Source organism: Bufo bufo, chromosome 4 (genome assembly GCF_905171765.1).
Source record: "Bufo bufo chromosome 4, aBufBuf1.1, whole genome shotgun sequence".
NCBI classification, from domain to species: domain Eukaryota; kingdom Metazoa; phylum Chordata; class Amphibia; order Anura; family Bufonidae; genus Bufo; species Bufo bufo.
Window position 1 is genome coordinate 500252376 of NC_053392.1, and position 24684 is coordinate 500277059.

At 46.2% G+C, this 24684-nt stretch overlaps 1 protein-coding gene across 1 annotated transcript in view; it reads right to left on the reverse strand.

Annotated features, from left to right (window-relative positions):
- FBXO30 (F-box protein 30) overlaps window positions 1-16174 on the reverse strand; it is a 31835-nt gene extending 15661 nt beyond the window's left edge. Inside the window, exon 1 of the mRNA XM_040429616.1 lies at window positions 15987-16174. Coding sequence (XP_040285550.1) covers window positions 15987-16024 — 38 coding nt within the window. The 5' untranslated portion in view covers window positions 16025-16174. The remainder of the gene's footprint in view (window positions 1-15986) is intronic.
- Window positions 16175-24684: the final 8510 nt, after the last annotated feature.

Genomic DNA, 24684 nt, shown 5'->3' on the forward strand with positions numbered 1-24684 from the left:
GCCGCCAGCAAGCACTGATGTTTAAGCATGCTTAGGGTACTTTCACACTAGCGTTTTTGTTTTCTGGTATTGAGTTCCGTCCTAGGGGCTCAATACCGGAAAAAAATAAAAAAATCTGTTCAGGATGCATCAGGATGGCCCATTGGAGCAGACGATTGTCGGGAAGGGAGCGTTCCTTCCTGAAAACTGCTTGCTCGTCAGTGGTGGATAAAGCTGCATTCTACATGCAGCAATCTCCTCCACAGTATGGGGAGAAGTAATTGCCAATGCCATCGCTCGTTCCATACAGAATTATTGCCACCAGAGATGCCATCACCTTTTCCTATTGTGTGCACCCACCACGACCACCACTGCTTGATTGCAGGGTGGTCGTAACCCCTGGATATGAGCAGTGTATAATGTGATGGAAAAATTAATCCAGCCAGAAAAGGAGACAATATGGATAATGACATTACATTAGTAAGTGCCTTGTATTAACCTACTCTACATGATGAATACCATTTACTGAAGTGGGACAACCCTTCTAAACTTCATAAACTCAGCCATGTCCACATTTTGGTCCCCAAAAAAACATCCGCAAAATACTAAAATATCTTCCATGTGCACGCACTCCCATCAACTGAATAAGGACAATAATAGGACATGTCCATGGCCCCACAGAAATGAATGGGTCTGTGTGGGATCTGCAAAAAAATAAAATAAACACGCAGGTAGCACATGGATGAAAAATACGGCCGTGTGAATGAGCGCCTAGATGTTTATACACGTTTGGACACTGGCAACAGATTTAACAACCATACTACCACAAACAAGAGAGGCGTTCCTCTAGACGGCCATGTACCGTTATACGCACAGAATATACTAAATTAATAACACCGTCTTCTGTCAGGCCTTAAAAGGAAAGCAAAAAGATTTCCTGCACATTCAATTCTGGGCACCGGACCAGCGGCATTTCTACCACGATAAACACGTCTAGGAGGGGGGGGGTTAGGGAATAAATCTTACAGACTGTGCAGCTATACCAGCAGAGTCTGACACAGCACTGTATACACCTGCACACAGGTAAAGAGCCCCAAAAAAAACACAGTATGGCCCTGGTAAGGCCCCATTCAGACGACCGTATGGCCGCCGTGCCCATGTTGTGGATCGCAAACAGAGGGTCTGTGAAACACGTCCACCAGCCGCGTGAACTCCGTCCTGCAGTGTAGACCCATTGACTTGAATGGGTCCACGATCTGCAAGATAGGACATGTCCTATCTATCTTTTACATGCAGAGGCATGGACACGGAAGCGCTTCAGTGTCCATGCCTCTGCACCGCAAAACATAGGACATGTCCTATCTTTTGCCGTATCTTGCAAATCTCGGACGCATTCAAGTCAATACGGAGCACACATGGCTAGTTTGTGGTCCTCAACACTGGCACGGCGGCCATACGGTCATCTGAATGGGGCCTGAAGAAAAGGGCGGCACTAGATTGACAGGTCTCGTGCTGTACAAGAACAAGCCCCGGTTCTTTTTAAGTAGATGATAGGAGTAGTGCCTCATGCACACAACCGTAACCATTTTGTGGTCCACAAAATAGAGATCGCGGCTACAAGCATGCCGTACTTTTCTCACTACCTTCACTAGATTTGTCTATCCTTGTACGCAAAAAGGAGAATAGGACATGTTTGTTTTAGTTTTTTTCAGAATGGCCACACAGATGCAGGCCGCACTCAGATGATATCCATGTCCGTGTGTTATCCACAAAAATTACAGACAGGCGCGGACCAAAGCTACAGTTGTGTGCATGAGGCCCAAGTGTGGCTCACCTCATTGTGGTGTACCACAGACAAACAAGAGGACTGTGGTGCAGGTGCTATTCTGAGCAAATTTTTCGACGGAATGTGTCAAAAAATGACCTACTGTTTAAATCACGTTTTTAATGTTACACTTTTCTTGTTATAGAATGAGGATTTTTTAAAATGTTATCAATATAAAAAATGTACAAAAGCCTGCAGTTCACACACTGGCCAGTAGGCCTAAAGTATGATAAAGGGGTTTTCTGCTTTTGTCATATTGATGACTGATCCTCAGGATTAGGGATGAAACATCCGAAGTCGATTTGCATAAAACTTCGTTCTAATACTGTATGGAGCAGGAGCTCCGTGCAGTAATAAAGTGTATTGGCTCCGATGAGCCGAAGTTATTGCTTCGTGTAGTCTCGCGAGACTTTGTACTGTAAAAAACATTTCCCGAACTCTAGTTCGGTTCCAAGTGGTTCTGAGTTCGGCAAATGTTTTTTTTTACAGTACAAGTTAATTTATGAAGTTATTGCGCAAAGTCTTGCGAGACTCCGCGAAGCAATAACTTCGGCTCATCAGAGCCAATACATTCTAATACTGTACGGAGCTCCTGCTCCGTACAGTATTGGAACAAAGTTTTATGTGAATAGACTTCGGATGTTTCATCAGAAGTTGATTCGCTCATCCCTACTCAGGATAGGTCATCAATATCAGATTGGCAGGGGTCCGACTGCTGATTAACTGTTTACCTGCTCACTGTCAACATTGCAGCGGTGTGGAGTATAATTACAGCTCCTCCGTCCCCATTTACGTCAACAGGACGGCTCCGTTCTATTCACCCATTGAAGAGAATGGGGGCTGGGAGCTATAATCACACCTACTCGCCTGTGCCATGTCAACGTCGAGCAGGCAAACAGCTTATCTGCAGGGATGCTGGCAGTCGGGCCGCCGCTGATCTGCTACTTACAAAGAATGGTGTGAAAAGGGAAAAACATCCAGTATGCGGCAGTTCTGTGGGCAAAAATGCCTTGTGGATGCTAGAGGTCAGAGGAGAATGGGCCGACTGATTCAAGCTGATAGAAGAGCAACGTTGACTGAAATAACCACTCGTTACAGCCGAGGTATGCAGCAAAGCATTGGTGAAGCCACAACACGCACAACCTTGAGGCGGATGGGCTACAACAGCAGAAGACCCCCCCCCCCACCGGGTACCACTCATCTCCACTACAAATAGGAAAAAGAGGCTACAATTTGCACGAGCTCCCCAAAATTGGACTGTTGAAGACTGGAAAAATGTTGCCTGGTCTGATGAGTCTCGATTTCTGTTGAGACATTCAAATGGTAGAGTCCGAATTTGGCGTAAACAGAATGAGAACATGTATCCATCCTCTGATGGCGACTTCCAGCAGGATAATGCACCATGTCACAAAGCTCGAATCATTTCAAATTGGTTTCTTGAACATGACAATGAGTTGACTGTACTAAAATGGCCCCACAGTCACCAGATGTCAACCCAATAGAGCATCTTTGGGATGTGGTGGAACGGGAGCTTCGTGCCCTGGATATGCATCCCTCAAATCTCCATCAACTGCAAGATGCTATCCTATCAATATGGGCCAACATTTCTAAAGAATGTTATCAGCACCTTGTTGAATCAATGCCACGTAGAATTAAGGCAGTTCTGAAGGCTGTGTGTGTGTACATAAATGATGGGGGCGCTGGGTTTGTTGTGGAAAAAAATCCAATACTGCTGAATTTTTTGTGATTGTTGATCCAGCTCACATCGCCGTTTAGCTTTTCATTCTTTTGATCCGTCAGACAAGGAAGAAAAAAAGCCGGATCCGTTATTTTGAGCATCAGTTTGCGTCAGAGATCAGTTATTTTTGATAAGAAAAATTCCTGCATGCACTGATCAGATCAGTTTTTTACAGGATGCTCAAAATAAAGGATTTTTTTTTTTTTTTCTTCTGACGGATCATGAGAATGGAAAGCTAAGCGGTCATGTGAACCCGGCCAAAGGCTAGTTTCACACTAGTGCTAGACACTTCTGGCAGACTGTCCTGGCAGGGAGCGCGCAGCGGTTTTCGTCAGGTTGTGGCCAGATCTCCACCGGTCCACATTATGGTTAACGGGACTGCATGGCAACGCAGTAGCTTCTGGCGATGCTGGAATGCAGGGAGGTCCAAGAGGCTTTAAACCCATGCAGAGCCAGGAGAACATCTTAGACTCTTTCTTTTTAAGTAACAATTCTTAGGGGGGAAAAAACTGCGCTGAGTAGTAACAGGCGAATATATTGTACTATAGCATTGATTGGAATTCAGAAACTGCGACAGATGCTCTTTAAGTTCCTCGGGCTATAAAAAGAAGAAGTGAAATGTAGAGGATAATTAGGAACAGAGTGGTGTCTGCTGTAAGGATTAGTACAGTACGGCGTATGTGCGATGATTTACGGAGACATCTGAGCATTCTTTCCCATTTATCGGCCCCCGTGCCATTTGTGGCTAGGACAGCTGCTGGTCACACTTGACCTAGGGTGTGGAGAGAATATGATGCTAAACTGGTAGTCAGGAGTGATCAGGCTACAGGAACCTCAGTAGTCAGAAAGAGAAAAATCTTTACCAGAGGTCATCAATATCTGATCGGCAGGGGTCCGACCAGCAGTTTGAAGAGGCCGCAGTGCTGAGGCCGTCTCACGGTATACCCACACATGGGCACTTCCGTCGATGTAGCCGCTTGGATGCAACAAGAGCAACTGTGACACCCTCATTGCACCAAGTAGTGTATGGTGTTGTACAAGCTGAACCATAAAAAGTAATCAAGGAGAAATCTTTCTTAAAGGGAACCGGTCACCAATTCTAGGCAGCATAAACCCTGATTGATAGCTTAGACCCCGATTTAGCGGATAAGGCCTCATGCACAAGTGATGGCCTATCCTCAGGATAAGGCCTCATGCACACAGCCGTTGTTTGGCCGTTCCGTTCTTTGGGGACCGCGGGCAACATTCATGCGGCTGCCGCAACGGATCCAGATCAGTGATTCGTCCACACCACAAAAAAAATAAAAAAATAAAATAAATAATAGAATGTGTTCTATTTTTTTTTGCGGTGGAGAAAAACCCCACAGAAGCACTCCGTAGTACATCTGTGCCTCCGCTCTGCACCGAATCTTCCAGTTTGTGGACCCATTTAAGTGAATGGGTCTGCATCCGTGATACACGGCCGGTGCCTGCATATTGCGGGCCGCAATAAGGGCAACTGTCGTGTGAACGAGACCTAAGCCACCACTATCTGGGCATCGGCAATGTGCATTCCGCATTTTGCAGACCTCACATCGCCGGCACTCTCATAGAAAATGCCTTTTCTTGTCCGCAATTGTGGACAAGAATAGGACATGTTCTATTTTTTTTTCGGAACGGAAGTGCGGATGCGGAAAGCACATGTCGGCCCCATTGAAAATGAATGGGTCCGCACCTGTTCCGCAAAATTGCAGAACGGATGCAGACCCATTTTGCGGATGTGTGAATGGACCCTAAAACCGAAAGCGATTCTCCTATCTTGTCCCCAGGACAACCCTTCCTTTCTACATGTGACACTCGGGTTCTCCCCTTCTTCAGAAATCTGATAACTATATGTAACATACGGTCTGGCCCCTGTATAAGCGCGCACAGGCCCCAAGTAACGCAAACCTGGTCCAAGCATTTCTCTGGAGTCTCATGGGCAAGGAATGGACGGACTTGTGTCCGATTTCACAAGGGAGTTATTGTTCACAGCATTTTCTAAAAATAACAGTTTATTAGTCCCGCTTTTTATTCAATCTAATCACAGGTTCATGTCAGCCGTGTCTAATAATTCTAGGTCATCATCATCTATAATGACATACTCCCCGATCCAGTGATGTCACAAAGCACCATCAATTATACAGATTTAGGGCTGATTCACACGAGTGCGCGCTGTCCAGGAAACACGGGCCTCTAGTCGGCCGCATCTCCCGGCCATTTACTATGTGATTGCGGGTCTATTGTACGGTTCTCTCATGTGACCCCCGATCAAATAGGAACTGATTATCATAAATCACCGGTGCAGGCAGTTCTGGTCAGGGGAGCTGCGGACGACGCACCATACGCGTTTCCCGGACCGAACGCAGTCGTGCGAATCAGCCCTTGGGCTGCAAGTATACCACACCTGCCCATGGACTATGTCTGGTACTACAGCTCAAGATGCAATACCACATACAACCTGCGGGAAAGTGTGGCGCTGGTTTTAGAATAAAGAAGCCATGTTTTTCTAATGCTGGACAGCTCCTTTAGAGGGGTGGTCTCACGAAGACCTCTCCAAATAGGTAACAGAGGTGGGGTACTGAAATTCTGTCTGGCTGCAACTGCCACTGGGGGGACTGAGGAGTTTACTGTATATAATTTGATACCCAGCTATTAACTCTTGCATGCCTGCAGCTCTCTGACCACAGGGAACACCCATGGTGCAAACATAAATGTACTCCTCCATATTATATGCGATATAAATATTGCACTTAAAGGGGCGGTCCCTAAATATAAAAAAAGGTATCCTCTACCTCATGATGCGTCTGATTGGTGGAGAGTCCCACCGCTGGGACCCCCACCATTTCGGAGAGCACATCTTGTACCGCTGGTCCCCCCACCATTTCGGAGAGCACATCTTGTACCGCTGGGACCCCCACCATTTCGGAGAGCACATCTTGTGTCATTGTCCCCCTTACAGCACATGAATGGAGGTACGGTGGAGCAAGCACCTTCAGCTCCATTCATCTCTAGGAGAATGCCAGAGATAGCCGAGCACTATAATTGACTATCTTGACTACAGGATATGAATGGAGGGGCAATGTACATGGGCAATTGTTACAAGGTGGGAGACAAGACCCACATTCTCATGAATCTTGGGACCCCAACAGCTGTATCCACCTAGACACTTATTATTCCTCATCCAGTGGACAGTGGATTGGGACAACCCCTTTATGCTCCCCCTAGTGGTGGCTGCAGGCATCCAGGACTTTATCATACGACTTTCGGTCTATGCAGAGCGGCTGGAGCCCAACTTCAGGAAAAACTACCACAAGAAAAAAGTGGTATGAAATTAAACAGCACAATACACTGGACTGCGGTCACTCAGTGTAAGGAAAAGGTTGTTGCACGTGACTTGGGAATAAGAAGGGGATCTGCACTAGGATATAACCAGATGACATTAATAAGGGTCCCTGTGACCAGACAGGTGGGAAAGGCTTGAGATTTCAAGAATTTGCTAAATATTTAAGCACCTAATCACCAATAAACTCTGCTCTACATATAAATGAAAGGCCGTTCATGAGATGAGCAGCTTAACCCGATTAGTGACCCTCATTAGGAACAGATTTCATTTTCACTGCACTTACACTGGTGGTAGAAAGCGTAATCTGTTACTAGGAGGTCCACAATAACAGATTTACTGTAGAAGGTGAGGCCTCGCGGAGGGGAGATGCCTAGAAGACACTAGAGAGTGAAACCTGGCTGATTCCAATTGTCGGCCCCGTCACCACGTCACGGTGCTTTCGGTTAGGGCAGTACAATGTTAATGACGGGCTCCCATTAATTCAGGAGGCATAGCAATTTACAGGGAAACTCAAGTGGAATCTGGCTCTCCTGTGTCAAACATTTATAAGGGAGGTCTTTCAGATTCCCCTATAAAACAGAGAACTTGCTAGGCAATGCCTGAATGACTTGTGGCATAACCATACACCCGGTCAGATAGGAACTATCATAAATGTCTATGATGCAGTCAGTTTAGGGGAGTGGAGCAGCGATCTGTCCAAGAAATACGGCGGACACACGGGCCATGTTTCCCGGATAAAGCTCAGCCGTGTGAATCAGGCTGTACAGATTCTGCTCCTGAAATATACAGTAATTGTGTTCATCTCCACAGCAGTCTACTCTGTCATTAAAAGGTTAAAAGATCTTGGCCACCTAAAGTGCATTGGTCCAAGCATGCAAAAATCTTAGCCTCAAAGGCTGCATTTCCACAACTATCTGAATGTGTAAGACTAGCTGAATGTGCAACCTAAAGTCTACGAAGCTGGAGAAAGGAGGCTGCCCGATAACCTCCGAACCCGCCTGATCAGCAACTGCACAGAAGTTCGGGCTTGGGATCGGTGTTCTGTAGATTGTATTATTTTCCCTTATAACATGGTTATAAGGGAAAATAATAGCATTCTGAATACAAAATGCATAGTAAAATAGCGCTGGAGGGGTTAAAAAAAGGAAGAAATAATTTAACTCGCCTTAATCCACTTGATCGCGCAGCCGACATCTCTTCTGACTTCTTTCTTTGCTCTGTGCAGCAACAGGACCTGTGGTGACGTCACTCCGGTCATCACATGATCCATCACCATGGTAAAAGATCATGTGATGACCGGAGTGACGTCACCACAGGTCCTGTTGCTGCACAGAGCAAAGAAAGAAGTCAGAAGAGATGTCGGCTGCGCGATCAAGTGGATTAAGGCGAGTTAAATTATTTCTTCCTTTTTTTAACCCCTCCAGCGCTATTTTACTATGCATTCTGTATTCAGAATGCTATTTTCCCTTATAACCATGTTATAAGGGATAATAATAACGATCGGGTCTCCATCCCGATCGTCTCCTAGCAACCGTGCGTGAAAAATCGCACCTCATCCGCACTTGCGATTTTCACGCAACCCCATTCATTTCTATGGGGCCTGCGTTACGTGAAAAACGCACAAAATAGAGCATGCTGCGATTTTCACGCAACGCACAAGTGATGCGTGAAAATCACCGCTCATGTGAACAGCCCCATAGAAATGAATGGGTCGGGATTCAGTGTGGGTGCAATGCGTTCAACTCACGCATCGCATCCGCGCGGAATACTCGCCCGTGTGAAAGGGGCCTCTCTCTTTACCTCTAGTGGACCCTTCCTGTCACTTCATTGGCTGCGGGATGCCAACAGGTTGTCATGACAACCAGGGGCTCTCCCACAGCCGTATGCCTACCAGGCCATGCGCAGTACAGCAAATTCTACAAAGGAACAGTAGAACGCATGCACCCGTTACATATAGTACAATGAAGTCCCATGATTAAAGGGCCGGACAAATGCCTGGCTCCGTCAATCAATCATAAGTGAGGGGCTGGAAGAGAACAGCAATTGAACTGAGGTGCACAAGGAGCTTGGGCACGCCCTTGGTGCACTTAACAGTTCACTTACATAATTAATTAAAAGGCTTTTCTTTAGTAATGAAGAAACAACGGGAAATAAATAAATAAATCAGGGAACTGTTATTATATGCAGCAAGCCAAACCAGCCGCGGCCTTCTCTCAGCTTCTCCCAGGCCGAGCGCCAACACGTTCATCGATCACAAGGCCTAGGAGCAGCTCAGCCCCATAGAAGTGAATGGGGCTGAGCGCGGTTGCTTGGCAAGAACGGAGAAGGCTGTGGTGCTCACAGCTGATCAGCAGGGTCCCCGCTCAGATAGGTCATCAGTATAAAAATCTCCACAGGATAACTACTAGATTTATCCCTAGCACTTAGCGCTCCAGATGGCCACCAAATCGCCTTAAAATTTGCAGATGGCGACAAGACTTTTTAGCCTAGTCGCCATTTGCGACGGGGCTGCCGCGCTGTACCTGTATATTGCAGCGGGGCATGGGAGCCAATAATGCCTTGTCCCGCCGCCGATCACCTACGCTACAGGCCTGCGGTCTATTGGGTAGTGAAATCCCAGAGGAGGCGGGCGTCAGGACATCACGCCCGCCTGTGCTGGGACGCACAGCAGTGAGGTGTGCGCTTCTGCATTTTGCCAACATTACTGGCCGGAAGGGGGGGCACTGGGAGACCTTACTAGCCATAAGGGGGGCACTAGAAGACAGTATGGGGGGGGGATTACTACTGTGGAGCATATTATTTCTACTGTGGGGGCAGTGGGGGAGTAATTACCATTTGTGGGGAAATTACTATATGGGGGCAGTGTGGGAGAAAATTACTACGTGGGGGAAATAACTATGTGCGGGCATTGTGTGTGTGGGGGGGATTAATAGAAGGTTTTATTATTATTACTGGGGGCACTCTAGGTGGCATTTATAATTGCTGTAGACACTATAGGGACATTATTTCTAGTGGGGTCTAGCAGTATAGTACCTGGGCCATTCGGGAGCACCACGGGCACAGTACTGGGAGTGGCAGCAGGATGACATTGTTGGGACATCATGATGGGGGGGGGGGGGGGGGTTTGAAGGAAAAATGTTTAAATCTAATGTGTCTGTAATAAACTCTGTAGAGATGAGATGCGGCTGAAAGAATTTGCCATGGTGGTCTGGGTCAAACGGAGGAGAAGAGGAAAGAGAAGGTCTACATGACAGGAGATGTCACTGTAAGTAACAGGTATGTGGTGCTGTATTCTCCTATATGTAGTGCTGGCTCACTACTGTGAACTGCGTCTCGTCTTCTCCAAGTCTTTTTTTTATTTTTTTTATTATATATATTTTCAATTTGGCGACAAAAAATAAATATTTGGCTCCTAAATTTTTCAGTTTAGGAGCCAATGGTTCCGGTTTATTTATTTTTAGTCTGGAGCACTGGCAAGGGGACTCCCAACAATCACAAGAAAGGGGCCCTTGTGCCCCCCCCCCCACAAAATAGAGCGGCCAGTCAGGCATGTGTGCGGCCACTCCATTCTTTTTTATGGCAGTTATGGAGCTGCACTCAGCCATTTCCGGAACTCTCAGAAATAAATGGAGCAGCTGCTTGCATGCCCGACTGGCCACTAGGACCCCACAGGGATAACTCCGGAATACCTCTTTAATAGATCCACTTTTTGAACTCACTAGAGAGAATGAGGACCGTCCCACTTTGGTGCCTATGTATCCAGTCCTACACACTTTTGCCCCACAAAAAACAAAGCCTCCTATGATCACATTGATGGGGGAATTGCTTTTGGAATGTGCCACATCTTTTTTTTTTTTTTTTTTAACTACAATGAAGTGTGCCATTGCAGGCACTAAAACATGGGGGGGGGGGGGGGGAAGATGCCAGAACTGAAAAAGTTTATAAAAGCTATATACAAAATTACACACATCTCTAAATGATAGCAGTGAAAACGCTGCTCTGATGGAAACCATTTTCTCAGTGCCGGGCCTCTAGCTAATCTAGAAGACTGGTCAGATGAGAGGAAAATTTTCCCTTCAGGGCTCGATCTGCCGCGTCTTGAGAAATGCCAGCAAGACGGCAGCGGATGAAAAACCAATTAATTTATACTGGGCAGGGTGCGGACCGCCGGGTGTCACCCTGTATTTGGGTTTGTGTATCTACATCAGCAGCGCTCACCGGTTAGAACAGAGCAAATAAGAGACAATGATAAGTGTATTGTTCCTGCCATGATTCATACGGCAGGAGCCATGGGCAGCCTGTACTCTGATAACTGCCCCTTCACAGCAGACGCTGGTCTACCACAGTCCTTCCAAGGATGGAGCTTCTGTCACAGCAGTGTAAGGGTCCATTCACACGTCAGTTGTTTCTTTCCTGATCTGTTCCGTTTTTTGCGGAACAGATCTGGACCCATTCATTTTCAATGGGTCCTGAAAAAAAACGGACAGCACAATGTCTGATTTTTTTTCAGGACCCATTGAAAATGAATGGGTCCAGATCTGTTCCGCAAAAAACGAAACAGATCAGGAAAGAAACAATGGACCCTAAGAGCGCTGCTCCGGACTGTGAATGGGACATGTACTTTCTTCTCTACAGACCCCAGAGATGGAACGTGATCAGACAACGCGGTCACAGCCTAGTGTATATGGGCACCAATAAATATATTAAATAATGTATCCTCAGAATAGGTCATCAGTATGTGATCGGTGGGGGTCTGGCACCCAGGACTAGGGCTGAAACGTTTACTCTAATTAAATCGATTAACTTGACACAAAAAAATCCTTGATGCAATTTTTTTGCATCGATGATTCGTTTGCGCCATGTGACCACAGAGTGCGAGTGAAGTAGGGTTGTTTCAATACCAAACTTTGGATTCGGTTTCGATACCATAGAAAAGTATTGCAATACTCGATACCATTCGAAAAAATAAAACACCAAAAAACATTTTATGTAACGTCTGGCCCATAATAGAACAGTCTGATCCTATTTTTTGGGGGGACAAGGCGACTGACCGCATAGGAAATTTTTTTGATATTTTAATAGTTTGGACTTTTCAGACGTGGCGATATGTGATATGTTTATTTATTGTTTATATATTTTATATGTAAAATTGGGAAAGGGGGTGATTTACACTTTTTATTTAATAACTATTTCCCCCCTTAGAGGCCAGAACCTGGGATCTTTTCATCCCTTGTCCTATTCACCCTGATAGAGCTCTATTAGGGTGAATAGGACCTCACACTGTCCTTGCTGTCCTGTGCATAGTACACACAGCAGCAGGGAGTCAGTAGCGTCCTGGCTGCCATGGTAACCAATCAGAGCCCAGCAATTACAGAGCCCAGCAAGCCCAGCTGGGACTCAGATCAGAAGCTGCCACTGCCACCAATAAGAGGAGTTGAGGGGACTCTAGCCACTGCCAATAATTTTAATACTTGGGGGGAGGGGGGGCGCACTGCACCACCAATGATTTTAATACTAGGGGGGGGGGGGGGGGGGACCACTGCACCACCAATGATAATATAATTAACATTTAATATAGGAGGCGGGTGCGGCACCTGAGGGGTTAACTGCCGCTAATCGCAGCTCCCCGCCAGCCCCCACCTCCAGGATTTGTATCAAACATTTACTTTCATTGGTGGCGCAGTGCGCCCGCCCCTCTCTCCTCATTGGTAGCAGCAGCACAGGGGGGAGGGATAGACCGCTTCCTTCTCCCCTGTGTTGCTGAGGAGAACACGCAGCGCGCTCATGTTCTCCGATACTAGACTGCGCAATAGCGAAGCCTAGTATTGAAAAAAGGCAAATGCTGGTATTGAGGTCTATAACAGGCAAAAGTATCGATTGGGTATCAAAAATTCGATACCCGAAACAACCCTAGAGTGAAGAGCTTACTATTACTCACGTTCCATGGTCACCCGCCTACCCGCACAGCGCTGCACTGGATCCTGATGTACACACATCGTAAGGACATTTTAGTTCACTGGCACTGTGGCTGAGCACTGATGGCACAAGGGGGAGGGAAGAACTGACGGCACAAGGGGGGAGGGGGGGAACTGACGGCGAGGGGGCTGATCAGTTTTTTCTTATTAGAGTATTCGATTAATCGGTAGAATACTTGATTACTAAAATAATCGATAGCTGCAGCCCTACCCAAGACCCCACCGATCAGCAGTTTCAGAAAGGAGCAGCACTCCGGTGAGCGCCGTGGCCTTCTCCGCGCTCACCAAGCACAGCGCCGTACATTGTATAGCGGCTGTACTTGGCATCACGCTTAGACCAATAGAAGTGAATGGGGCCGAGCCTGATACCAAGCACAGCCACTATACAATGTACGGCACTGTGCTTGGTGAGCTGAAAGACTGCTGTGGTCCCGGGTGTCAGACCCCCACCAATCAGATATGAGGATAGGTCATCAGTATCAAAATCCCGGAAAACCCCTTTAAAAATGTGTTGTTTTTCTATTTCTTTACACATCCCTAGACATGTGCTGAAACCTCAACAACCTCTTATAAAGGGGACAGAGTCCAAATCATCTCCTGATCTGTCATAGATACATGTGCTACATCGGCGAGTCAAGGCCGAACTGCATGTATAGTAATTCCCCAATACACTGCCATGCTCGGGGTGGTTAGAGAATTGCATGTATAGTAATTCCCCAATACACTGCCATGCTCGGGGTGGTTAGAGAATTGCATGTATAGTAATTCCCCAATACACTGCCATGCTCGGGGTGGTTAGAGAATTGCCGTTGAAGTGAGAGGCGCTTTACAAGATGGTTGTTTGAAGCCTCCAGTGAAGGGAATCTGAGCGGTGCTGAGGGGGTTTGAGCGTCCTACACAGCCCGTTATGATGGAGATCAGCCAGTTACCTTCTAGGCCAGAAAACAAAGGGGCTTCATTTTCACAGGACAACCTTCTGAAATACAACAGGGGGCAGATTCCCACCTAAGACACCTGACATCTCACGGACAAGTCAAAGGGGTTTGTCCCACAAAGGACATTTTTCACAGATCCACGGGAGGAGAGGTGACATCTGATCACTAGAATGGAGGACATGACCCCCCCCCCCCCCCCCTTCCCGACGTTCCTGCTCAGGGATGAGGAGCTTGAATGGATCAGTGCCCCCACGTGTACCCTGCCACTCCGCTCAATGTCTATGCTGTTTCAATCAGCCACTGAATGGACCTGTCAGGCCCACGTGTGACCATCGTGTCCTCCTCATCATGCTTGTGTAGCGAGGTGGAATGGTGGGACTTATTACCTCCATTCTAGTGGTCATGGAGGTCCCAGCAATCAGACATGTATGACATAACCAGCTCCATTGTGTGCAGTTGTCTGTAGTACCCGTGCCGGGCCATGGAGACATTCTTCCATGCTTCAGAGGTCATCACGGACCACACAACCTCAGGCCTCATGCACACGACTGTATTCTTCATCCGTGTGCGATACACATTTTTTTGGGAACAGTACACGACTCATTCATTTCTAAGAGGCCATGCGCACATCCGTGCAGCCATTCTGCAAATTAGTGTTGCGAGCAAGAACAGTCCTTACTATTGATGGGAGTGAGAAAACTGCGGAACGCACACAGGAAGTCTCCGTATATTCTGCATCCGTTATTTGAGGGCGTAACGCGGCGGTGTGCATGAAGCCTATCGGACAACAAATCTCTATTGATTTTATCACCCCCCAATACTTTGTCCCCCTCCATAGCCTATCGCAGGGGTCACCAACCTTCGGCACTCTTGCCGTTGTGAAAAATACGACTCCCAGTGCGCACACCGGCTCGGTGGTTCCATAGAAGTGAATAGGAGTTGTAGTTTCAGAACAGCTGGAGGTTGCCGATCCCCGATATATACACTCAGACATAAAAACCTGATGACTATGGACAGCAAGTGTGACACCACCAGAACCTTACCAGAGGCCGCAGCCCCCCGCCCCCCTTACACCAACATAGAACGAGACCAACGGAACCCACCTAAGAAGACGAGGGCGCCGCACCCCATGGAACTATCAGACATGTCGGTCAGGACCCCAGTGCAGGCAGAACGGGTCCCTGGGGCCACATCATACAGGCAGCAGTCACGGACAGAGGACCCTTCAGGGAGATCAGGACTCACACACATTGCAGGAAACTGCACAAATAGCAATTCCCGAATATACTTCCATTATAGTAAATGCAGCCTTGTCATCGCAGCCGTTCATAAAAGGACCACCCCGAGCATGGCAGTGTAAAGGGGAATTACTATACATGCAATTCTCTAACCACCCCGAGCATGGCAGTGTAATGGGGAATTACTATACATGCAATTCTCTAACCACCCCGAGTATGGCAGTGTAATGGGGAATTACCTTTACATGCAATTCTCTAACCACCCCGAGCATGGCAGTGTAATGGGGAATTACTATACATGCAATTCTCTAACCACCCCGAGCATGGCAGTGTAATGGGGAATTACTATACATGCAATTCTCTAACCACCCCGAGTATGGCAGTGTAATGGGGAATTACCTTTACATGCAATTCTCTAACCACCCCGAGCATGGCAGTGTAATGGGGAATTACTATAGATGCAATTCTCTAACCACCTCGACCATGGCAGTGTATCAGGGAGTTACTATAGATGCAATTCTCTAACACACAGGTCACAGGGTGCCGCTATGGGGACACGACATGTTACCCCAGGGTGACACTGCACTTTCCAGCTGATGACTGGAGTGAATCACATCCCAGGAGCTGTATGTGAATGGCATCATATGGGGCGCAGCACTAGTGAGGACACAGGTGAGTGCAAGACGGTAGGTACACCTTTAAGAACCAACCTCAACCTCCTCCATTCCGGTGTAAACTTGTCACACAAGATGGAAGGGGCTGTCACAGTCGGCATTAGCCAAGTACCTAGGTGGACCGCGGGGCACAGTCCCGCACTGAGAAGCTGCCCCAGTGACGTCACTGCCGCCCCCTTAGACCGTGTTACGTAAGGACACACACAACCCCCATGGTCTGCCATGTAAAGTGAGGTAGAAGCGGCCTAGAGGTCTCACCTCGTCCCGCCCGGGGGCAGCACACAGGAGCCGGGCATAGGCGCTGCGGCCTCCTCTGGTCCGGACGCGGCCTCCTCAGCGCCACAAGCCGCCGCCTCTCCACTTCCTTTTAAACCTGAGTTGTCCGGTCACTGCTCCCCCTGCGCCTGGCTCCTCTCTGTTTCTCCGCCGTCCTTCCCGTCGCTATGTCGTCATCACCTGCGTCACCAAATCCCCTCCCAATATCCCCGCCCACCAGTTCTAGCAAGGAAGGGGGCGGTGACGTCACGAATCTGTCGCTAGGAAAGCCATTTTTTTGGAAGGAATGAGCGGAGCAGATTTTTGTTCTTTTTCTGATGTGATGAATGTGTTTTATACACTTGAGGGATCCAAATCTGGCGCAGTAAAGGAGGCCGAGGGCAAAGACGGCTGTTTGAATTTCAGATTAAACTTTTAGCATCTGTCAGCAGGATCAACTCTATTACACCAAGCATACTACTTAGTAAGGTTGATCCTGCTCAGGGGTGTATACAAATCTCACAGGACCCCATAGATAGAATGGGACCCCTGGGGGGTCAATCACACACAAGCAATCTAGAACTAGGGATGAGCGAATCGACTTCGGATGAAACGTCCAAAGTCGATGCAACTTCGTTTCAATACTGTACGGAGCAGTGTTAGAATGTATTGGCTTCTATGAGCCAAAGTTTAGACTTTGCATAATAACTTCAGAAATGTATTTATACTGTAAAAAAAAAACATTTCCCAAGGTACTGCTTGGAACCGACTCCGAGTTCAGGAAAGGTTTCTTTACAGTAGAATAACTTTGGCACGTCAGAGCCAATACATTCTAATACTGTACGGAGCGCTCACTCCATACAGTATTGAAACGAAGTTTTAAGCGAATCGACTTAGGATGTTTCATCCGAAGTCGATTCGCTCATCCCTAGTTGCCACCTTTCCCAACAAAAAATATGGCCAAGTTAAGCCACACCCCAAAGGGTTGTGGGCGTGGCTTAACATGGGTGTTAAGTCGCTATCTCATAATGTAGCTTCTGCTTCCAGTAATATTAATGCCTCCATTAGTGAACCCCTAGATCTAATAATGTCCCCACTAGTGCTCCTCAGTAATAATAATGCTCCCATCAGTGCTCCCCAGTAATATTAATGCCCCAATTAGTGCCCTCCAGAAATAATAATGTGCCCATTAGTGCCCCCCAGTAATATTAAGGCCCCAATTAGTGCTCCCCAAAATTAATAATGCCCCCATTCATGCCCCTCATTAATATTAATGCCCCCCAGAATTAATAATGCCCCTATTAGTGCCCCCCAATAATAGTAATGCCACAATTAGTGCTCCCCAAAATTAATAATGCATCCATTAGTGCCCTCAGTAATAGTAATGACTCCATTCGCACCCCCAGAATTAATAATGCCCTCATTCGTGCCCCTCAGTAATATTAGTGCCCCCAATAATAGTAATGTCTCCATTAGCGCCCCCCAGAATTAATAATACCCCCATTAGTGCTCCCCAAAATTAATAATGCCCCATTAGCGTCCCCCAGAAATAATAGTATCCCCATTAGAGCCCCCCAGTAATAGTAATGCCTCCATTAGCACCCCCAGAATTAATAATGCCCTCATTAGTGCCCCTCAGTAATATTAATGCCCCCAATAGTGCCCCCAATAATAGTAATGCCTCCATTACCGTTCCCCAGAATTAATAATACCCCCACTGATAATAATACCTCCATTAGTGCCCCTCAGAATTACTAATGCCCCTATTAGTGCTCCCCAAAATTAATAATGCCCCATTAGCATCCCCCAGAAATAATAGTGTCCCCATTAGAGCCCCCAGTAATATTAATGCCCCTATTAGTGCCCCCCCCCCAGTAATAGTAATGCCTCAATTAGAGCCCCCAGTAATAGTAATGCCTCCATTAGTGCCCCCCAGTAATAGTAATGCCTCCATTAGTGCCCCCCAATCCCCCCTTTATTAATAATATCCCCTTCTCTGCTTGTGCAAAAAAAAAAAACTCCATCCATATGATCATGGGGAACACTCGCTGCTCGCTCCAGCGTGATGAGGTCTCGCAGGTCCTGTACTGACCAGTAAGCAGCGAGTGTTCCAGTGGCGCCATCAACTGGTGAGGTGAGTTGTTGTTTTTTCTTAACACACGAGGGGGAGTGGAGGGAATTAAAGGCTGTACTAATGAGCGCTCCACAATGGAAGTGCTCATTAGTAACAGTCCATATAGGAAAATACCGGCAACTATTATTGCCAGTAGAAAAACATTACTGGCAGGGGCACTACATTACCAGCTTGGCCAGTGAGTTACCGGCCAGGTGGCAACCCTAGCCACAATGCCCCAGATTTCTGAAGAATTTATGTATAGTTTTTTTTTTATTAGAGGTTTTTGAGGAATTTTGATATTGATGAACTATCTAAAGGATAGTTCATCAATTTCATATCTGCGGGGGAGAGGTGTGGGGGGGTGCAGCCCCCGGATTCCCTGCTGATCAGCTGTATAAAGAGGCCACAGCGCTCCATGAGCACCTAGTCCTCTTCTCAGGTACCTGTGCCTGCGCCGCGAGCCGGTCTGAAACAAATGCAGTCACCGGGAGCAGGCAGTTCCGAGGGCCTTCATCGGGCTGTTCTCGGAACTGCCTGCCCCCGGTGACCGCATTTGTTTCAGACCGGCTCGCGGCACAGGCACAGGTAAGGGCTTACCTGTGCTTCGCCGGACTTGTGAGTCAAGATGGCAGCCCGCATGTGTTCGCTGGCGAACACTGTGAACTGGCCATCACTGGTCAGTGATGTCACATTCATCATTTACGTGGCCTAGGTGCAGCTCAGTCCTATTCACTGGTGCGCTGCCACTTCCTCAAACAGCTAATTTGGGTACTTTCTGACTTGCGTCAAAGTTTTCCGGTATTGAGTTCCGTCCTAGGGGCTCTATACCGGAAAAAAACGCTTCAGTTTTATCCTAATGCATTCTGACTGGAGAGCAATCCGTTCAGGATGCATCAGGATGTCTTCAGTTCAGTCCTTTTACGGTATTTGGACGGAGAAAAAACCGCAGCATGCTACATTTTTCTTTCCTGCCAAAAATCCTGAACACATCCGACATGCTGATCCGCCATTTTTTTTCCATTGGAATGTATTAATTCTGGATCTGGCATTAAAATTGCCACATTGACGGATCCGATCTGCGCATGCGCAGACCTTTGAAAATGTAAAAAAAAAATAATACTGGATCCGTTTTTCCGGATGACACCGGAGAGACATATCCGGTATTGCAATGCATTTGGGAGACGGATCCGCATCCGGATCCGTCTACAAATGGTTTCCGTTTGCATACAGACGGAACTGCCTGCCGGAATCCAGCAACGCAAGTGTGAAAGTACCCTAAGGCTACTTCCGTTTCTGAGATCCGTTCAGGGCTCTCACAAGTGGTCCAAAATGGATCAGTTTTGCCCTAATGCATTCTGAATGGAAAAGGATCCGCTCAGAATGCTTCAGTTTGCCTCCGATCAGTCGCCATTCCACTCTGGAGACGGACACCAGAACGCTGCTTGCAGACTATGTAAGTCAATGGGGACGGATCCACTTTCTCTGACACAATAGAAAACGGATCCGTCCCCCATTGACTTTCAATGGTGTTCATGACGGATCCGTCATGACTATAGAAGACATAATACAACCGGATCCGTTCATGATGCATGCATCTCATCTATTACAAAGCTGGCTGCCAGCAGCCACCAGTAGGGGGAGCTCAGTGCACTGGAAATTATACAGTCATAATTGACTGAAATGAAAGCTGTAATCATCTGTTTGCACTGAGCCCCCCTTAGTGGCGGCTGCCTGAAAATGCAGTGTTTTCACAATGGAAAGAGAAGTAGGAATTCGCCACCAGGGCCCTGTAGCCGGTGTGCGGTCTGCCTTCACTGAAGTGATGCCACTGATCCTGCTGATCAAAATGATACCTGTCTTGTAAAAACCGTCTGCAGGGACCATCAGTGGGGGTGTATTAGGCCTGGGCTACACTGCGACTTTTTGTAGTGCGATTGATTGATGTAAACTATTGAATGACAGCTGCAGTCCATAAGATTGCATTCAACTGAACGCATTCATTTGGCTTGCAGCTGTCATTCAATAGTTAAAATCAATCAGTTGCGCTACAAAATTGCAGTGTAGCCCTAGCCTTAGGCCACCTGCACACGACCGTATGGTTTTGCGGTCCGTTTTAAGCGGATCCCTTTTTCGGAATGGAAACACTACTGAAACAAAAAAACTGAAAAAGGGATCCGCTTAAAACGGACCGCAAAACCATACGGTCGTGTGCAGGTGGCCTAAGGCTAGGGCTACACTGCAATTTTGTAGCGCAACTGATTGATTTTAACTATTGAATGACAGCTGCAAGCCAAATGAATGCGTTCAGTTGAATGCAATCTTATGGACTGCAGCTGTCATTCAATAGTTTACATCAATCAGTCGCACTACAAAAAGTCGCAGTGTAGCCCAGGCCTAATACACCCCCAGTGATGGTCCCTGCAGACGTGAATACAGATCTGGATGAGAAATAACTTTTAACAAATGTTCCAACTCAAGATCAATACAAAAAAGTAAAGTAATACCGTATTTTTCGCTTTGTAAGACACCTAGGAAGAAAATAAGAAAAAAAAATTGTTCTCATCAGACCTCAAATCAGACCCCCCAATCTTCATCAGACCTCATATTAGAACTCCGAACTTCATCAGACCCCCAATGTTCATTAGACCTCAGTCCAGACCCCCCTAATCTTTTTGAAACCTCAGATCAGACCCCCCCAAACAGACCCCAAAACAGGCAGCGCATTACATTCACCGTTCTCTGCGTCTCCTGCATACTAATGAGCGCTTCCATAATTTTTTACGTTTTTCCGTTTGGTTTCCGTTTGTGATTCGATTTTTGCGTATCGCGAACGGAAGCATACAATAATGTTTAAACAGTAAGTACATAAAAAAATTGGGCTTGGCTTAAAATATTCAATAGATGGTTCCGCATTCCGTATGCATTCCGTTTTTTTTTGCGGGCCTATTGACTTGAATAGAGCCACGGAACGTGATTTGCGGCCAATAATAGGACATGTTCTATGTTTGAACGGAACAGAAATATGGAAACGGAAGGCATTCAGAGTACCTGCTTCCGTTTTATTTTGCGGATCCATTGAAATGAATGGTTCCGTATACGATACACAAAACGGAGCGTAAAGGGAAAAAAAAAACGTTCATGTGCAGGAGGCCTTAAAGCTATCTTTCTGAATATGACCACATGGGCACAATGGTAGTGTCCATTGATGACTTTCATGTATATGGTGCCTCAGCTACCTGAGACCCTACTATGTCCAGGTATATAAAGGGCTTAACACAAACTCAAAATTATATATGCATGTAGGTCATTCGTGTGCGGGGTATGTATGGAGCAGGCTCACAAGCTGGCAGCCACTGGCAGTGACCAGGATCAGTCATTTAACCCCCTCATATGCTGGTGCTAATAGGAACTATGGCATCTGAGATGTTAGACAGAGGAAGGAAGCTCCCTCTGTCCTCCTATCAGACCCCCCCCCCAGGATGAAATCAATTCAAAGGGGTTGCTATGGCAGCCTGGGACCCTGAGGCTGTTAAGCCCTGCCTACAGCTTGCCCAGCTTTCTCAGTTCACTACTATATGACTTCTGAAAATAGCAGCTGTTTTCAGAAGTCCCATAGCAGAGAATGGAGAAGATGCTTCAGGCACAGCAAGCCCTAGCAGCATGAAAACAAATGTGCAGCATAGACCTGGGCAAAAGTAACTAAAAAAATATTTCTGTCATATACAGTTGCAAGAAAATGTGAAACCTTTGGAATTACCTGGATTTCTGCATGACTAATACAATGTGATCTGATTGTTATCCAAGTCACAGTTATGAACATAATGACAAACACAATATAAGTAAACTAATATTACAATAACAGTTGTACCATTTATATGTTTTATGAAAGGGGTTGTCTGGTTTCCGATATTGATGGCCTATCCTCAGGTCCTCAATATCAGATCGGTGGGGGTCCAACCAACCAGCTGTTTAAATAGAACTTAACGCTTGTAGGAGTGCGGAGTTGTCTTGACTGTTTACCTGCTTCCTGTCAACATTGCAGCAGTGGAGCAGTGTAACTACAACTGCTTCTTCCAATTCACCGCTCCACCGCAACAGTGTCGATGGAATTTTGGACCATTCCTCCCTGCAATTGTGTTAGTTCAATAATATTTCTGGAATGTTTGTGTGCTTTCGGCCATTGTCATGTCACATTGACCATTCTTCACCTTGGAGACTGCTCCCCATATAGGTTCAATTCATTAACATTTAATAGAAAATACATGAAACAAGATGTCATCTAAAGTAACTGTATGGGGTATTTGATATTTGCGGCAACCTCCTTCATATCATGGGACAGTAAAGATAGTCCGTTCTGCAGCATTGCTAATATACCGTATTTTTCGCTTTACAAGACGTACTACTAATGAGCGCTTTCATTATGGAAGCGCTCATTAGTATGCAGGAGACGCAGAGAACGGTGAATGTAATGCGCTGCCTGTTTTGGGGTCTGTTTGGGGGGGTCTGATCTGAGGTTTCAAAAAGATTGGGGGGTCTGATGTAAAAAAAATGTTTTCTTATTTTCTTCCTAGGTGTCTTACAAAGCGAAAAATACGGTATTACTTTACTTTTTTTGTATTGATCTTGAGTTAGAACATTTGTTAAAAGTTATTTGTCATCCAGATCTGTATTCACAATTCAGCTGCATTCAGAGCTCAGTTCTTCCAGCACATGTAAGGTTACGGCTACACAGCAATTTTCGGATTGACAAGTGTCCAGCCATAGAGATTAGTGGGTTTGCAGCTCTTTCACATTTGGCACAACCCCAGAATTGCAAAAAATCCATCAGTTTTGGAATTTTGGCAATTTCTGGGGTCGCTTCACAGGACACGTGTGAGACGTGCTGCAGCCCCATTCATTGCAATTGCTGCCCTGCTACACTGCAATACCTGGGCGCACCACACGTTGCACCCAAGATGACTGTGTAGCCGGACTCTTAGAGGGGTTGTATCGCTTCAGCAAATGGCATTTATCATGTAGATAAAGTTAATACAAGGCACTTACTGTACTAATGTATTGTGATTGTCCCTATTGCCTCCTTTGCTGGCTGGATTCATTTTTCCATCACATTATACACTGCTCGTTTCCATGGTTACAGACCACCCTGCAATCCATCAGTGGTGGTCGTGCTTGTACATCATAGGAAAAAGTGCCGGCCTCTCTGGTGGCAGGATCATGGTAGCTCACATAGGCTGGTGTTTTTTTCTGTAGTGTGCAAGCACGGCCACTGCTGATAGACTGTAGGGTGGTCGTAACCATGGAAACGAGCGGTGCATAACGTGATGGAAGAATGAATCCAGCCAGCAAAGGAGGTAATATGGACAATCACAATACATTAGTAAGTGCCTTGTATTAACTTTCTCTACATGATAAATGCTATTTGCTGAAGTGAAACAACCTTTTTAAGTGTCAGTACACGGCTGGCTCTGGTGATTTTCATTCTTAGTGTAGTTATTACAACAGACACTGTAATTTGATCAGGAAAACTATCCCACAATGCAGCGCCGCAGAGAACATTCTATTATAGTAACTCAACTATGCTATGAATAGATATAGGCTGCAACACTTTCATTGATACCCTAGTACAACGGGTATGGATAGCCTGCTGTTCTGCTGTGCTGTGTATATAGATACTATGTAATGTTAGAGAACCTAAGCTGTTCTGCTGTGCTGTGTATATAGATACTATGTAATGTTAGAGAACCTAAGCTGTTCTGCTGTGCTGTGTATATAGATACTATGTAATGTTAGAGAACCTAAGCTGTTCTGCTGTGCTGTGTATATAGATACTATGTAATGTTAGAGAACCTAAGCTGTTCTGCTGTGCTGTGTATATAGATACTATGTAATGTTAGAGAACCTAAGCTGTTCCTGCATTTGGTGCATTTATACACTCCTCAACATTAAAAATGAAGGAAAAGTGTCTTATTGCTTGTCCTGAGTTTTATGTGTTACATCTTTTGGTAACCTGGGGACCTGTACTGCTGTATGTGATGTTTTTTCTGCTTATTCCCATTTTGATGGTCTGCTAAATGACTCTGTTTGAGCTATGTTGTACCATTTTATGTTTTACCTTTTTTCTTTTCTGTACTATTGAAAACCTGCACGTTCTGTACTAATAAAAATCTACAGTTTAAAAAAAAAAAAAATGAAGGAAATGTCATGGAAGTATGGAAATCCACAGGATCCAAAGGCATGTTAATGATGTGCAAATGATAAAAAAGGGAAACAAAATATTCAGTATTGAGTATGAGCGCCACACACATAAATTCATGCACTTACACGCCTTGGCATGCTGTCAATAAGGGTATTAAGGGTCCATTCACACGTCTGTCTGTGTTTTGCGGATCCACGGATCCGCAAAACACAGACATCGGCGATGTGCATTCCGCATTTTGCGGACCGTACATCGCCGGCACTTAATAGAAAATGCCTAATCTTGTCCACAATTGCAGACAAGAATAGGACATGTTCAATTTTTTTCGGGACCGAAATTGCGGACCCGGAAGTGCGGCTCCGCAATTCCGGATCCGGGCAGCGCATCGT